The sequence below is a fragment of the Lithobates pipiens genome, unplaced genomic scaffold (genome assembly GCF_037356315.1).
Source record: "Lithobates pipiens isolate NorthernLeopardFrog02 unplaced genomic scaffold, aLitPip1_a1.2 Scaffold_77, whole genome shotgun sequence".
In the NCBI taxonomy this organism is placed as follows: Eukaryota; Metazoa; Chordata; class Amphibia; order Anura; family Ranidae; genus Lithobates; species Lithobates pipiens.
Genome location: NW_027507900.1, coordinates 978,697 through 994,584, shown reverse-complemented (window position 1 = coordinate 994,584; position 15,888 = coordinate 978,697). Strand labels below are relative to the sequence as shown.

At 52.1% G+C, this 15,888-nt stretch overlaps 2 protein-coding genes across 2 annotated transcripts in view; both read left to right on the top strand.

The window, feature by feature from the left end:
* The first annotated feature begins 1,134 nt into the window (after positions 1 to 1,134).
* LOC143959479 (uncharacterized) overlaps positions 1,135 to 15,888 on the top strand; it is a 269,947-nt gene continuing 255,193 nt past the window's right edge. The window contains exon 1 of the mRNA XM_077468145.1: positions 1,135 to 1,302. The gene's annotated coding sequence lies outside the window, so the exon portion shown is untranslated. The remainder of the gene's footprint in view (positions 1,303 to 15,888) is intronic.
* The window catches only part of LOC143959463 (uncharacterized), a 15,509-nt gene continuing 1,093 nt past the window's right edge, over positions 1,473 to 15,888 (top strand). The window contains exons 1-3 of the mRNA XM_077468117.1: positions 1,473 to 1,506; positions 2,361 to 2,500; positions 11,342 to 15,888. The exon at positions 11,342 to 15,888 is cut by the window's right edge and continues 1,093 nt beyond it. Of these exons, the coding sequence (XP_077324243.1) occupies positions 1,473 to 1,506; positions 2,361 to 2,500; positions 11,342 to 13,918 (2,751 nt within the window). The 3' untranslated portion in view covers positions 13,919 to 15,888. The remainder of the gene's footprint in view (positions 1,507 to 2,360; positions 2,501 to 11,341) is intronic.

Here is a 15,888-nt window from a genome sequence, read left to right as displayed (position 1 = left end):
TGACATCAATCTTATCTCTATTAATAAAACACAGACCTGACCGGAGAGGTGAGGAGGATTCTGGGAGGTCACATGACATCACTCTCATCTCTATTAATAAAACACAGACCTGACCGGAGAGGTGAGGAGGATTCTGGGAGGTCACATGACATCTCTCTTATCTCTATTAATAATACACAGACCTGACTGGAGAGGTGAGGAGGATTCTGGGAGGTCACATGACATCACTCTTATCTCTATTAATAAAACACAGACCTGACCGGAGAGGTGAGGAGGATTCTGGGAGGTCACATGACATCACTCTCATCTCTATTAATAAAACACAGACCTGACCGGAGAGGTGAGGAGGATTCTGGGAGGTCACATGACATCTCTCTCATCTCTATTAATAATACACAGACCTGACCGGAGAGGTGAGGAGGATTCTGGGAGGTCACATGACATCACTCTCATCTCTATTAATAAAACACAGACCTGACCGGAGAGGTGAGGAGGATTCTGGGAGGTCACATGACATCTCTCTTATCTCTATTAATAAAACACAGACCTGACCGGAGAGGTGAGGAGGATTCTGGGGGGTCACATGACATCACTCTTATCTCTATTAATAAAACACAGACCTGACCGGAGAGGTGAGGGGGATTCTGGGAGGTCACATGACATCACTCTTATCTCTATTAATAAAACACAGACCTGACCGGAGAGGTGAGGAGGATTCTGGGGGGTCACATGACATCACTCTTATCTCTATTAATAAAACACAGACCTGACCGGAGAGGTGAGGGGGATTCTGGGAGGTCACATGACGTCACTCTTATCTCTATTAATAAAACACAGACCTGACCGGAGAGGTGAGGAGGATTCTGGGAGGTCACATGACATCACTCTTATCTCTATTAATAAAACACAGACCTGACCGGAGAGGTGAGGAGGATTCTGGGAGGTCACATGACATCACTCTTATCTCCATTAATAAAACACAGACCTGACCGGAGAGGTGAGGAGGATTCTGGGGGGTCACATGACATCACTCTTATCTCTATTAATAAAACACAGACCTGACCGGAGAGGTGAGGAGGATTCTGGGAGGTCACATGACATCACTCTTATCTCTATTAATAATACACAGAGCTGGTGGGGGAGGGGAGGGAGTGTTAGTCGGACGGCTTATCTATATATAGCAGAGGGAGACGTCTGCATGGAGGGTGTGTCTGATTGGCTCAGAGTCTTTCATTACACAGGAAGGAAGCAATGGATGAGTATGGAGTCTGATGGTCACCAGAGAAGATCCTGACAGGAGAGGTGAGGAGGATTCTGGGAATTGTGGGACATTATCCAGTAACAGACAAGGGATGTGTCTGGATGGTGACTGTATCATTGTGTGTGTCAGGTTCCTATAAGGTGTCAGGATGTCACTGTCTATTTCTCCATGGAGGAGTGGGAGTATTTAGAAGGATCTCTACAAGGACGCCATGACGGAGGACCACCACACGCTCCCGGATCCGGGTAAGAGGAGATGAGGACACTTTAATGTTTTCCGGGGACTTTTTGCTGGAAATTTGCTGTGGTAAATATGGACGCCACCATAGGTGATCATCCTCTGGAGAGGACACTTGGCTGCCTCTGGCTTCATTACTTGTTGGGTCATTGATGGAGAACAAGCATGCACCCAGTGAAGTCAGAACTAGATCTAAAACAGAAGCACGATGGACAGCCTGGTTGGCATTTTAATGAAGCAATGAGCAGTCCAGTCTTCATACTCCTCTCCTAGTAGCTATGGCTGGGTTGTATCTTCCATTATCGGGGATCTCACCATGTATGGTGGATCTTTCCATAAAATCTCAGCTCCTTGATGGAGAGGCTTCCATAGATAAGAAGACCTCGGAGTCTTCACCTCTATTATGGGCAATAATGGTGACCATAGAGCAGTGATGGGGAACCTCGGCACCCCAGATGTTTTGGAACTACATTTCCCATGATGCTCATGCACTCTGTAGTGTAGGTGAGAATCATGGGAAGTGTAGTTCCAAAACATCTGGGGTGCCAAGGTTCCCCATCACTACCATAGAGCATAGAAGAACATTGGGAATACGGCTTGGTCCAGCCATTCTGTGAGGTATATGGCCACCTACTGTCACCTACTGTCACCTACATATATACAGACATTTCCCCACATAAAAAAATAGAAAGAATGACTTTTGTCCACCTTAATCATTGATGGCGAGGCTTCCCACACACATTCCAACCTCAGAGTCTTCAGATCTAATATGGACCATAATGGTGACCATAGAAGAACATTGGCCAGCCAGGGTAATAATCTAGCCAATTGGTGAAGTATCTGGCCCCCTCCGTTTGTACAGACATTTCCGAACAAAGATCTGTGGGAAATACATCAGGAAACCGAATTATGAAATCACGATTTCTCCCTTCAAACGTTGATGGCGAGGAATCCACAGATATTCCAACCTCAGAGCCTTCAGATCTAATAGGAACCATAATGGTGACTATAGAGGAACATTGGCCATAGAGGGTTATCGAGCCTTTCTGTGACGTATCCGGTCATCTACTGTCACCTACACATGGACAGACATAAATCTGTGGGAAATACATCAGAAATCCGAATGATTGAATCTCCTTTCATCATTTATGGTGAGGATTCCACAGATATTTTGAGTTTTCAGGTCCAGTAGGGGCTATAATGGTGACCAGAGATCCTGGAAGAACATTGGCCATATGGGGTGACCCAGGCATTCTATGACATATCTGACCACCTACTGTCACCTACTGTCACCTACTGTCACCTACCTACTATACAGACATTTCCCCACATAAAAAAATAGGAAGAAAATGTCAGGAACCAAACTTTATTATTTTTCTAAATGATCCAATTACTATTTCTCCTTTCATCATTGATGGTGAGGCTTTCACACATATTCCGACCTCAGAGTCTTCAGATCTAATGGCAGACATGTACTGGCCATTGGGACTACCGGGAGTTTCTCGGTGAGCCGATGGCTCAGTGGGCCACTCTGATGTAAGGGGGGTGGTGATGGGACACTCTGATGTAAGGGGGCTGGTGATGGGACACTCTGATGTAAGGGGGCTGGTGATGGGACACTCTGATGTAAGGGGTGGTGATGGGACACTCTGATGTAAGGGGGTGGTGATGGGACACTCTGATGTAAGGGGGTGGTGATGGGACACTCTGATGTAAGGGGATGGTGATGGGACACTCTGATGTAAGGGGGTGGTGATGGGACACTCTGATGTAAGGGGGTGGTGATGGGACACTCTGATGTAAGGGGTGGTGATGGGACACTCTGATGTAAGGGGGTGGTGATGGGACACTCTGATGTAAGGGGGTGGTGATGGGACACTCTGATGTAAGGGGGCTGGTGATGGGACACTCTGATGTAAGGGGGCTGGTGATGGGACACTCTGATGTAAGGGGGTGGTGATGGGACACTCTGATGTAAGGGGGTGGTGATGGGACACTCTGATGTAAGGGGGCTGGTGATGGGACACTCTGATGTAAGGGGGTGGTGATGGGACACTCTGATGTAAGGGGGTGGTGATGGGACACTCTGATGTAAGGGGGCTGGTGATGGGACACTCTGATGTAAGGGGCTGGTGATGGGACACTCTGATGTAAGGGGGCTGGTGATGGGACACTCTGATGTAAGGGGGTGGTGATGTGACACTCTGATGTAAGGGGGTGGTGATGGGACACTCTGATGTAAGAGGGTTGGTGATGGGACACTCTGATGTAAGGGGCTGGTGATGGGACACTCTGATGTAAGGGGGTGGTGATGGGACACTCTGATGTAAGAGGGTTGGTGATGGGACACTCTGATGTAAGGGGGCTGGTGATGGGACACTCTGATGTAAGGGGGCTGGTGATGGGACACTCTGATGTAAGGGGGCTGGTGATGGGACACTCTGATGTAAGGGGCTGGTGATGGGACACTCTGATGTAAGGGGGCTGGTGATGGGACACTCTGATGTAAGGGGGCTGGTGATGGGACACTCTGATGTAAGGGGGTGCTGATGGGACACTCTGATGTAAGGGGGCTGATGATGGGACACTCTCATGTAAGGGGGCTGGTGATGGGACACTCTGATGTAAGGGGGCTGGTGATGGGACACTCTGATGTAAGGGGGTGGTGATGGGACACTCTGATGTAAGGGGGCTGGTGATGGGACACTCTGATGTAAGGGGGCTGGTGATGGGACACTCTGATGTAAGGGAGTGGTGATGGGACACTCTGATGTAAGGGGGCTGGTGATGGGACACTCTGATGTAAGGGGGCTGGTGATGGGACACTCTGATGTAAGGGGGCTGGTGATGGGATACTCTGATGTAAGGGGGTGGTGATGGGACACTCTGATGTAAGGGGGTGGTGATGGGACACTCTGATGTAAGGGGGCTGGTGATGGGACACTCTGATGTAAGGGGGCTGGTGATGGGACACTCTGATGTAAGGGGGCTGGTGATGGGATACTCTGATGTAAGGGGGCTGGTGATGGGACACTCTGATGTAAGGGGGCTGGTGATGGGACACTCTGATGTAAGGGGGCTGGTGATGGGACACTCTGATGTAAGGGGGTGGTGATGGGACACTCTGATGTAAGGGGGCTGGTGATGGGACACTCTGATGTAAGGGGGCTGGTGATGGGACACTCTGATGTAAGGGGTGGTGATGGGACACTCTGATGTAAGGGGGTGGTGATGGGACACTCTGATGTAAGGGGTGGTGATGGGACACTCTGATGTAAGGGGGCTGGTGATGGGACACTCTGATGTAAGGGGCTGGTGATGGGACACTCTGATGTAAGGGGGCTGGTGATGGGACACTCTGATGTAAGGGGGTGGTGATGTGACACTCTGATGTAAGGGGGTGGTGATGGGACACTCTGATGTAAGGGGGTGGTGATGGGACACTCTGATGTAAGAGGGTTGGTGATGGGACACTCTGATGTAAGGGGCTGGTGATGGGACACTCTGATGTAAGGGGGTGGTGATGGGACACTCTGATGTAAGGGGGCTGGTGATGGGACACTCTGATGTAAGGGGGCTGGTGATGGGACACTCTGATGTAAGGGGGCTGGTGATGGGACACTCTGATGTAAGGGGGCTGGTGATGGGACACTCTGATGTAAGGGGCTGGTGATGGGACACTCTGATGTAAGGGGGCTGGTGATGGGACACTCTGATGTAAGGGGGCTGGTGATGGGACACTCTGATGTAAGGGGTGGTGATGGGACACTCTGATGTAAGGGGGTGGTGATGGGACACTCTGATGTAAGGGGTGGTGATGGGACACTCTGATGTAAGGGGGTGGTGATGGGACACTCTGATGTAAGGGGGCTGGTGATGGGACACTCTGATGTAAGGGGGCTGGTGATGGGACACTCTGATGTAAGGGGGTGGTGATGGGACACTCTGATGTAAGGGGGCTGGTGATGGGACACTCTGATGTAAGGGGCTGGTGATGGGACACTCTGATGTAAGGGGGCTGGTGATGGGACACTCTGATGTAAGGGGGTGCTGATGGGACACTCTGATGTAAGGGGGCTGATGATGGGACACTCTCATGTAAGGGGGCTGGTGATGGGACACTCTGATGTAAGGGGGCTGGTGATGGGACACTCTGATGTAAGGGGGTGGTGATGGGACACTCTGATGTAAGGGGGCTGGTGATGGGACACTCTGATGTAAGGGGGCTGGTGATGGGACACTCTGATGTAAGGGGGCTGGTGATGGGACACTCTGATGTAAGGGGGTGGTGATGGGACACTCTGATGTAAGGGGGCTGGTGATGGGACACTCTGATGTAAGGGGCTGGTGATGGGACACTCTGATGTAAGGGGGCTGGTGATGGGACACTCTGATGTAAGGGGGCTGGTGATGGGATACTCTGATGTAAGGGGGCTGGTGATGGGACACTCTGATGTAAGGGGGCTGCTGATGGGACACTCTGATGTAAGGGGGCTGCTGATGGGACACTCTGATGTAAGGGGCTGGTGATGGGACACTCTGATGTAAGGGGGGCTGGTGATGGGACACTCTGATGTAAGGGGGCTGGTGATGGGACACTCTGATGTAAGGGGGCTGGTGATGGGACACTCTGATGTAAGGGGGTGCTGATGGGACACTCTGATGTAAGGGGGCTGATGATGGGACACTCTGATGTAAGGGGGTGGTGATGGGACACTCTGATGTAAGGGGGCTGGTGATGGGACACTCTGATGTAAGGGGGCTGGTGATGGGACACTCTGATGTAAGGGGGCTGGTGATGGGACACTCTGATGTAAGGGGGCTGGTGATGGGACACTCTGATGTAAGGGGGTGCTGATGGGACACTCTGATGTAAGGGGGCTGATGATGGGATACTCTGATGTAAGGGGGCTGATGATGGGACACTCTGATGTAAGGGGGATGGTGATGGGACACTCTGATGTAAAGGGGTGCTGATGGGACACTCTGATGTAAGGGGGCTGATGATGGGATACTCTGATGTAAGGGGGCTGGTGATGGGACACTCTGATGTAAAGGGGTGCTGATGGGACACTCTGATGTAAGGGGGCTGGTGATGGGACACTCTGATGTAAGGGGGCTGGTGATGGGACACTCTGATGTAAGGGGGATGGTGATGGGACACTCTGATGTAAGGGGGTGGTGATGGGACACTCTGATGTAAGGGGGTGCTGATGGGACACTCTGATGTAAGGGGGCTGGTGATGGGACACTCTGATGTAAGGGGGCTGCTGATGGGACACTCTGATGTAAGGGGGCTGCTGATGGGACACTCTGATGTAAGGGAGCTGGTGATGGGACACTCTGATGTAAGGGAGCTGGTGATGGGACACTCTGATGTAAGGGGGTGGTGATGGGACACTCTGATGTAAGGGAGCTGGTGATGGGACACTCTGATGTAAGGGGGTGGTGATGGGACACTCTGATGTAAGGGGGTGGTGATGGGCCACTCTGATGTAAGGGGGCTGGTGATGGGACACTCTGATGTAAGGGGGCTGGTGATGGGACACTTTGATGTAAGGGGGTGGTGATGGGACACTCTGATGTAAGGGGGTGGTGATGGGCCACTCTGATGTAAGGGGGCTGGTGATGGGACACTCTGATGTAAGGGGGCTGGTGATGGGACACTCTGATGTAAGGGGGGTGGTGATGGGACACTCTGATGTAAGGGGGCTGGTGATGGGACACTCTGATGTAAGGGGGCTGGTGATGGAACACTCTGATGTAAGGGGGTGCTGATGGGACACTCTGATGTAAGGGGGCTGGTGATGGGACACTCTGATGTAAGGGGGCTGGTGATGGGACACTCTGATGTAAGGGGGATGGTGATGGGACACTCTGATGTAAGGGGGCTGGTGATGGGACACTCTGATGTAAGGGGGTGGTGATGGGACACTCTGATGTAAGGGGCTGGTGATGGGACACTCTGATGTAAGGGGGTGGTGATGGGACACTCTGATGTAAGGGGGTGGTGATGGGCCACTCTGATGTAAGGGGGCTGGTGATGGGACACTCTGATGTAAGGGGGCTGGTGATGGGACACTCTGATGTAAGGGGCTGGTGATGGGACACTCTGATGTAAGGGGCTGGTGATGGGACACTCTGATGTAAGGGGACTGGTGATGGGACACTCTGATGTAAGGGGGCTGCTGATGGGACACTCTGATGTAAGGGGGCTGGTGATGGGACACTCTGATGTAAGGGGGCTGGTGATGGGACACTCTGATGTAAGGGGGCTGGTGATGGGACACTCTGATGTAAGGGGGTGGTGATGGGACACTCTGATGTAAGGGGGTGGTGATGGGACACTCTGATGTAAGGGGGCTGGTGATGGGACACTCTGATGTAAGGGGGCTGGTGATGGGACACTCTGATGTAAGGGGGTGGTGATGGGACACTCTGATGTAAGGGGGCTGGTGATGGGACACTCTGATGTAAGGGGGTGGTGATGGGACACTCTGATGTAAGGGGGTTGGTGATGGGACACTCTGATGTAAGGGGGTGCTGATGGGACACTGTGATGTAAGGGGGCTGGTGATGGGACACTCTGATGTAAGGGGGTGGTGATGGGACACTCTGATGTAAGGGGGCTGGTGATGGGACACTCTGATGTAAGGGGGCTGGTGATGGGACACTCTGATGTAAGGGGGTGGTGATGGGACACTCTGATGTAAGGGGGTGGTGATGGGACACTCTGATGTAAGGGGGCTGGTGATGGGACACTCTGATGTAAGGGGGCTGGTGATGGGACACTCTGATGTAAGGGGGCTGGTGATGGGACACTCTGATGTAAGGGGGCTGGTGATGGGACACTCTGATGTAAGGGGGTGGTGATGGGACACTCTGATGTAAGGGGGCTGGTGATGGGACACTCTGATGTAAGGGGGCTGGTGATGGGACACTCTGATGTAAGGGGCTGGTGATGGGACACTCTGATGTAAGGGGGTGGTGATGGGACACTCTGATGTAAGGGGGCTGGTGATGGGACACTCTGATATAAGGGGCTGGTGATGGGACGCTCTGATGTAAGGGGGCTGGTGATGGGACACTCTGATGTAAGGGGGTGGTGATGGGACACTCTGATGTAAGGGGGTGGTGATGGGACACTCTGATGTAAGGGGGTGGTGATGGGACACTCTGATGTAAGGGGATGGTGATGGGACACTCTGATGTAAGGGGGCTGGTGATGGGACACTCTGATGTAAGGGGGCTGGTGATGGGACACTCTGATGTAAGGGGGCTGGTGATGGGACACTCTGATGTAAGGGGGCTGGTGATGGGACACTCTGATGTAAGGGGGGCTGGTGATGGGACACTCTGATGTAAGGGGGGCTGGTGATGGGACACTCTGATGTAAGGGGGCTGGTGATGGGACACTCTGATGTAAGGGGGTGGTGATGGGACACTCTGATGTAAGGGGGTGGTGATGGGACACTCTGATGTAAGGGGGCTGGTGATGGGACACTCTGATGTAAGGGGGTGGTGATGGGACACTCTGATGTAAGGGGGTGGTGATGGGACACTCTGATGTAAGGGGGTGGTGATGGGACACTCTGATGTAAGGGGGCTGGTGATGGGACACTCTGATGTAAGGGGGTGGTGATGGGACACTCTGATGTAAGGGGACTGGTGATGAGACACTCTGATGTAAGGGGGCTGGTGATGGGACACTCTGATGTAAGGGGGGCTGGTGATGGGACACTCTGATGTAAGGGGGTGGTGATGGGACACTCTGATGTAAGGGGGTGGTGATGGGACACTCTGATGTAAGGGGGGCTGGTGATGGGACACTCTGATGTAAGGGGGTGGTGATGGGACACTCTGATGTAAGGGGATGGTGATGGGACACTCTGATGTAAGGGGGCTGGTGATGGGACACTCTGATGTAAGGGGGCTGGTGATGGGACACTCTGATGTAAGGGGGTGGTGATGGGACACTCTGATGTAAGGGGGCTGGTGATGGGACACTCTGATGTAAGGGGGTGGTGATGGGACACTCTGATGTAAGGGGGTGGTGATGGACAACCCAAAATGTAAGTGGGCTGGTCTGGATGAAGTCCAGGGCCAAATTTCTGTCCCAGTACAGCCCTGTCTAATGGTGAACATAAAAGAAGGTTGGCCATCCAGAGTGATGGAGCTGTGATGTATTTGGCCACCTACTGTCACCTATATACTGGGCTGTGCATAAAGGGGTACCACCTATGGTTGCCACCTGTCCAGGATTCACCTGGACAGTTCGGGTTTGGAATCATGCGTCCGGGTTTCAGACTGGACTTTATTTAGACTGGACTATGGCTTCCCAGCAGGTTTGCTGGCTGCAGTTGTCTAAGCTGAAAGTGTCTGTTACACTCTTTCACACAGCTCAAAGTCAGCACTAACCCCCCCAAAACACACACACAGACAGGAGAGGAGAGAGGGCTCGATCAGCACCTCTTCCCCCACCCCTCCCCCTCTGGGTCTGCCCCACACTCCAATACCCGGTGCTGTGCCTCAGAAAAAGAAAGTTGGAAAAATTTGAATTCAGCAGCCTCAGATACATCTGGATGAGAGATGCTGACTGCCAAGGGGTGAGTGAGCTCACCATCCATCCCTGTCTGTGACTGAAGTCTCACCCCTTCTCTCTCCTGCCTCTGAGTGAGTACAGTAAGGTAAATCAGGGTTCTCAGAGCACCCCTTACATCAGATTTCCCCTTTAAACCAGAGGCCAGTGTTCCCCCCTTACATTAGAGTCCTCTCCGTACATCAGAGTTCTCAGTGTTTCCCCCTTACATCAGGGTTCCCAGAGCACCCCTTATGTTAGAGTCCCCAGAGTTCTCCCTTACATCAGAGTCTGCAGAGTCCCCCCTTACAGTGAAAGGGAACTCAGCAAGTTCAGATGTAAAAGGGGAACTCTGCGGACTCTGATGTAAAGGGGGACTCTTGTTATTAACTTCATATGATTAGAAATGTCATTTAATAGCAAAATATATATATAGTTTATACTATAAAAAAAAAAAATTGGCGTGCTCCACTAAAGTGTTCGGGTTTGACTTGAACAAAAGGTGGCAACCCTAGTACCACCGGTCCTCCTGTAGGGGGCCCAGGCCAGCAGGGGGGCTCAGGCAGCTCTGTGAATTGCATGTAGGCAGGGAGGGTGATGGGCAGAGCAGGGAGGGGGGGAGGGCGATTGCCGGAGCCGATCCACTGCAGCAGCTGAAAGATGGCTTCTTCTCCTCTCCCTCCTGTCAGTTTTCATGCTGCTGCAGAGAGAGACATACAAGGGATCGGTTCTAGTAATTGCCCTCCTACCACAAGGATCTCCCAGTGCACTGTACACTTCCTTTCGTGCCCCCCCCCCCACCAACTCCCCTAGTGATCCTTCTGGTAGGAGGGCAATTACTAGAATCGATCCCTTGTATGTCTCTCTCTGCAGCAGCATGAAAACTGACAGGAGGGAGAGGAGAAGAAGCCATCTTTCAGCTGCTGCAGTGAGAGACATACAAGCACACAATAGCATCTTTGAGGATGGAGAATGGGGGGAAGGGGGTAGTAAATATGTCATATATACCAGCCTTTTCCTTTCCTGAATGAACCCAACGAGTGATCGGTACCGATCTCTCACTGTGTTCATTTATAACTGAAGCATAGAAAATTTTGTCTATTTGGGGGGGGGGGGGGGGGGGGCTGTCAGGTTGGCTGTATAGGGCCCCGTGGTTTATAACAGCAGCCTTGCCCCTTGGCCCTCCACTGCCCGACCCACTGATTGATCTTACATGTGTGTAGACATTTGGTGAACTTTTTGATTCTGTTATTTTTGACAGGTAGATATTGGAAAATCACGAGGTGGGACCCCAAGATGAAGATCTACCAAGACTCCCCGCTTACATATCCCAGGACCCCAGAGAATCTACCTCTGTTCATATCAAAGTGGAGTCTTTTACATACGTAGAGGAACGTCTGGCTAGTTTGACACCTACAGATCCTCCAGATCCCGCAGAGCCTCCAGATCCCGCAGAGCCTCCAGATCCTCCAGATCCCGCAGAGCCTCCAGATCCCGCAGAGCCTCCAGATCCCGCAGATCCTCCAGATCCCGCAGAGCCTCCAGATCCCGCAGATCCTTCAAATCCCACAGATCCTCCAGATCCCGCACATCCTCCAAATCCCGCATATCCTGCAGAGCCTCCAGATCCCGCAGATCTTCCAGATCCTCCAAATCCCGCAGATCCTCCAAATCCTGCATATCCTGCAGAGCCTCCAGATCCCGCAGATCCTCCAAATCCCGCATATCCTGTAGATCCTCCAGATCCCGCATATCCTCCAGATCCCGCAGATCCTCCAAATCCCGCAGATCCTCCAAATCCCGCAGATCCTCCAAATCCCGCAGATCCTCCAAATCCCGCATATCCTCCAGATCCCGCAGATCCTCCAAATCCCGCATATCCTCCAGATCCCGCAGATCCTCCAAATCCCGCAGATCCTCCAAATCCAGCAGATCCTCCAAATCCCGCAGATCCTCCAGATCCCGCAGATCCTCCAAATCCCGCAGATCCTCCAAATCCAGCAGATCCTCCAGATCCAGCAGATCCTCCAGATCCTCCAGATCCCACAGATCCTCCAAATCCCGCAGATCCCGCAGATCCTCCAAATCCAGCAGATCCTCCAAATCCCGCAGATCCTCCAGATCCCGCAGACATGAACACAAGTGCTCACATGGAGGAACCGGGTACAAGTGAAGAATTTCCAGTCTCCAGAATTAAGGAGGACGACATCACATGGGAAGGAGGAATGATCGCCCACATTAAGGAGGATGACATCACATGGGAAGGAGGAACGATCGCCCACATTAAGGAGGATGACATCACATGGGAAGGAGGAACGATCGCCCACATTAAGGAGGAACCCCATTCCCACGGTGATGGATTTCTCCCACAGACTCTCCCCACACACCATATGTGGTCTCCATCCATTCATATCAAGGAGGAACCAAAGGAGGAGCCCCTTTCCTATGGAGAGAACATTTCTCCTGAGGGTAAAGAGGAAGCCAACACAGGTGAGGAGATCATCGTGTGTCTTATTAAGGAAGAGTCTCGGGATCATCAGAGCGATGACTTTATATCCGTGTCCCATGACCACACATACCCGCTAAGGAATAGTCGTGGGCAATCGATTGTAGATGAAGGAAGAACGATTACTGGCTCTCCAGGGAGGCGGCTCCTGTCAGGACTGGATGATGATGATGATGGCCCCGCCTCCAGTACTGATGGAGAGCCAATGGAAGGACATCTCAGAGAAGTCCAATCTTTATCAGACCAAGTCTGGTTTTCAGATGTTCCTCCAGCGATTGCCCACAGACTGTCCACGCTTCTCCTGCAATGCCTGGAATACGAGAAAAGGTTTTGCCGTCGTTCTGGCGCCTGTGTGTGCAGAATGCACCGCGCTGATTGGTCGTTTCAGTGCTCGGAGTGTCTGTTCTCTGTCAATGTGACTTTAAGGCGTATTAAGGAGCAGCTTGCTCAACAGGCATCGAAAAACCAACCCAATGGGGTCCAATCAACCAAAGAGGGGCAACCAGACACGGGTGCCCATCCTATTCCTCCATCTCCGGCCAAGAAGCGGCAGGAAAAGACGGGGGGTCATATCTGTGGAGAATGCGGGAAATGTTTTTATCGTAAAAGCTACCTGGACGCCCACCAGAAGGTCCACACCGAGATGAATCCCTTCTCATGTCCCTCCTGTGGCCAAAACTTCACGGACAAGGAAAGCTTTGCCGCCCACCAGACCAGCCCCCCGTGCCTGAGACCCTTCGCCTGTCCAGAATGTGGAAGAAGGTTTAAGAATTCCCATCGGCTGGAATACCACCGAAGGATTCACCTGGAGGGGAAGCGGTTTCTGTGTGTCACATGTGGGAAGAGCTTCCCCTCGCAGTCTTCCCTCGGCGTCCACGAGAGGACCCACACCGGGCACAAACCCTACGAGTGCAGCGAATGTGGCCGGCGGTTCAGCCAAAGCGCCAGCCTGGCCGCCCACCAGAGACTTCACACCGGCGAGAAGCCATTTATGTGTATGGAATGTGGGCGGAGCTTCGCTCAGCGCGTTAGTCTGGACTTCCACCAACGCACGCACACCGGCGTCAGGCCGTATTCCTGTCCGGAGTGCGGGAAATGCTTCACTCAGCCGAGCTCACTAACCCAACACCGGAGAAGTCACAGCGGAGAAAGGCCGTACTTGTGCCCCGAGTGCGGGGAAAGCTTCGCCCTGCGGGACAGTCTGACCAAACATCGCAGGAGACACGCCGACCAGAAACCCTACGGCTGCTCCGAGTGTGGGCGGGCCTTCCGCCAGAGTTCACAGCTTACCTTGCATAGGCGGCACCACCACACCCCTGACATTTCCCCCCAGTAGTAGAAGGATTTTTATTTTACTTTTTTTACTTTTTTTCTCATTTATTCGTTTTTTCTAAATTGTGAAAAATAATAAAAACTTTCAATAAGCAGAAAAGGTCCTTCAGAAAAGACATGACTATGGTGAAGGAGCTCCAGACTACATCTCCCCAGGTTCCTCCCTCTCCCACTACAGACTGCTGGGATAGGTCAGTAAAGTCGGCCAGTCCTGGTGCCTTATTCCCATTATGGGAGGTTGGTGCTCCTCTGACCTTTGCTCTGGAGAACATCATCAGTACTGCAGAGCTGGGTGTGGAAGGTTGGAGCAGTGATATTCTCATAACGGACCTCCCGTGGACTTCATCAGGGGGAGCCGTTCTCCCACTCTCTGTCACCAGCCTGTCCCAGTATTGATGGGATGTGTAGGTGGACCCCAGGACTGGTAGATATCAAGGTAAGTTCTCGGTCAATAGGGGTGCCCCTGAGGAATAAAGAAATGATTCTGGAGATCTGGGCGACTCTGATAAAAGTAAAAGGTCCTTCAGAAAAGACATGACTATGGTGAAGGAGCTCCAGACTACATCTCCCCAGGTTCCTCCCTCTCCCACAACATACAGACTGCTGGGATAGGTCAGTAGTCCTGGGGCCTTATTACCGTTATGGGAGGTAGGTGCTCCTCTGACCTTTGCTCTGGAGAACATCATCAGTACTGCAGAGCTGGGTGTGGAAGGTTGGAGCAGTGATCTTCTTAGGATGGACCTCCTGGGAGGACTCTGTGGACTTCATCAGGGGGAGCCGTTCTCCCACTCTGTCCAGTATTGATGGGATGTGTAGGTGAACCCCAGGACTGGTAGATATCAAGGTAAGTTGTCGGTCAATAGGGGTGCCCCTGAAGAATAAAGAAATGATTCTGGAGATCTGGGCGACTCTGATAAAAGTAAAAGGTCCTTCATAACAAGACTTGACTATGGTGAAGGAGCGCCAGACTACATCTCCCCAGGTTCCTCCCTCTCCCACAACGTACAGACTGCTGGGATAGGTCAGTAGTCCTAGTGCCTTATTACCATTATGGGAGGTAGGTGCTCCTCTGACCTTTGCTCTGGAGAACATCATCAGTACTGCAGAGCTGGGTGTGGAAGGTTGGAGCAGAGATCTTCTCAGGATGGACCTCCTGGGGGGGACTCTGTGGACTTCATCAGGGGGAGCCGTTCTCCCACTCTGTCCAGTATTGATGGGATGTGTAGGTGAACCCCAGGACTGGTAGATATCAAGGTAAGTTGTCAGTCAATTGGGGTGCCCCTGAAGAATAAAGAAATGATTCTGGAGATCTGGGCGACTCTGATAAAAGTAAAAGGTCCTTCATAAAAAGACATGACTATGGTGAAGGAGCTCCAGACTACATCTCCCCAGGTTCCTCCCTCTCCCACAACGTACAGACAGCTGGGATAGGTCAGTAAAGTCAGCCAGTCCTGGTGCCTTATTACCATTATGGGAGGTAGGTGCTCCTCTGACCTTTGCTCTGGAGAACATCATCAGTACTGCAGAGCTGGGTGTGGAAGGTTGGAGCAGAGATCTTCTCAGGATGGACCTCCTGGGGAGGACTCTGTGGACTTCATCAGGGGGAGCCGTTCTCCCACTCTGTCACCAGCCTGTCCCAGTATTGATGGGATGTGTAGGTGGACCCCAGGACTGGTAGATATCAAGGTAAGTTCTCGGTCAATTGGGGTGTCCCTGAGGCCCCCAGAGTGAAGGAAAAGGATGAGAATGAGTCCAAGAAGATTTTATTTTTCATGATCTTTTTTTGGGGGGCACCAAACTCCCCCCTTCCTCAGGGCTTGAACACTCCTCAGCCAGCGATTATCGGAGGAATATCTTATTATCGGCCGACTTTGGAGCCATCTTTGTTACGCTAAGCGATCCAGCCCTGATGAAGGAGGAGCTTTCAGCCTGAAACGCGTCGGATTTGTGACCTGTAATCCTGAAAAAAAATAG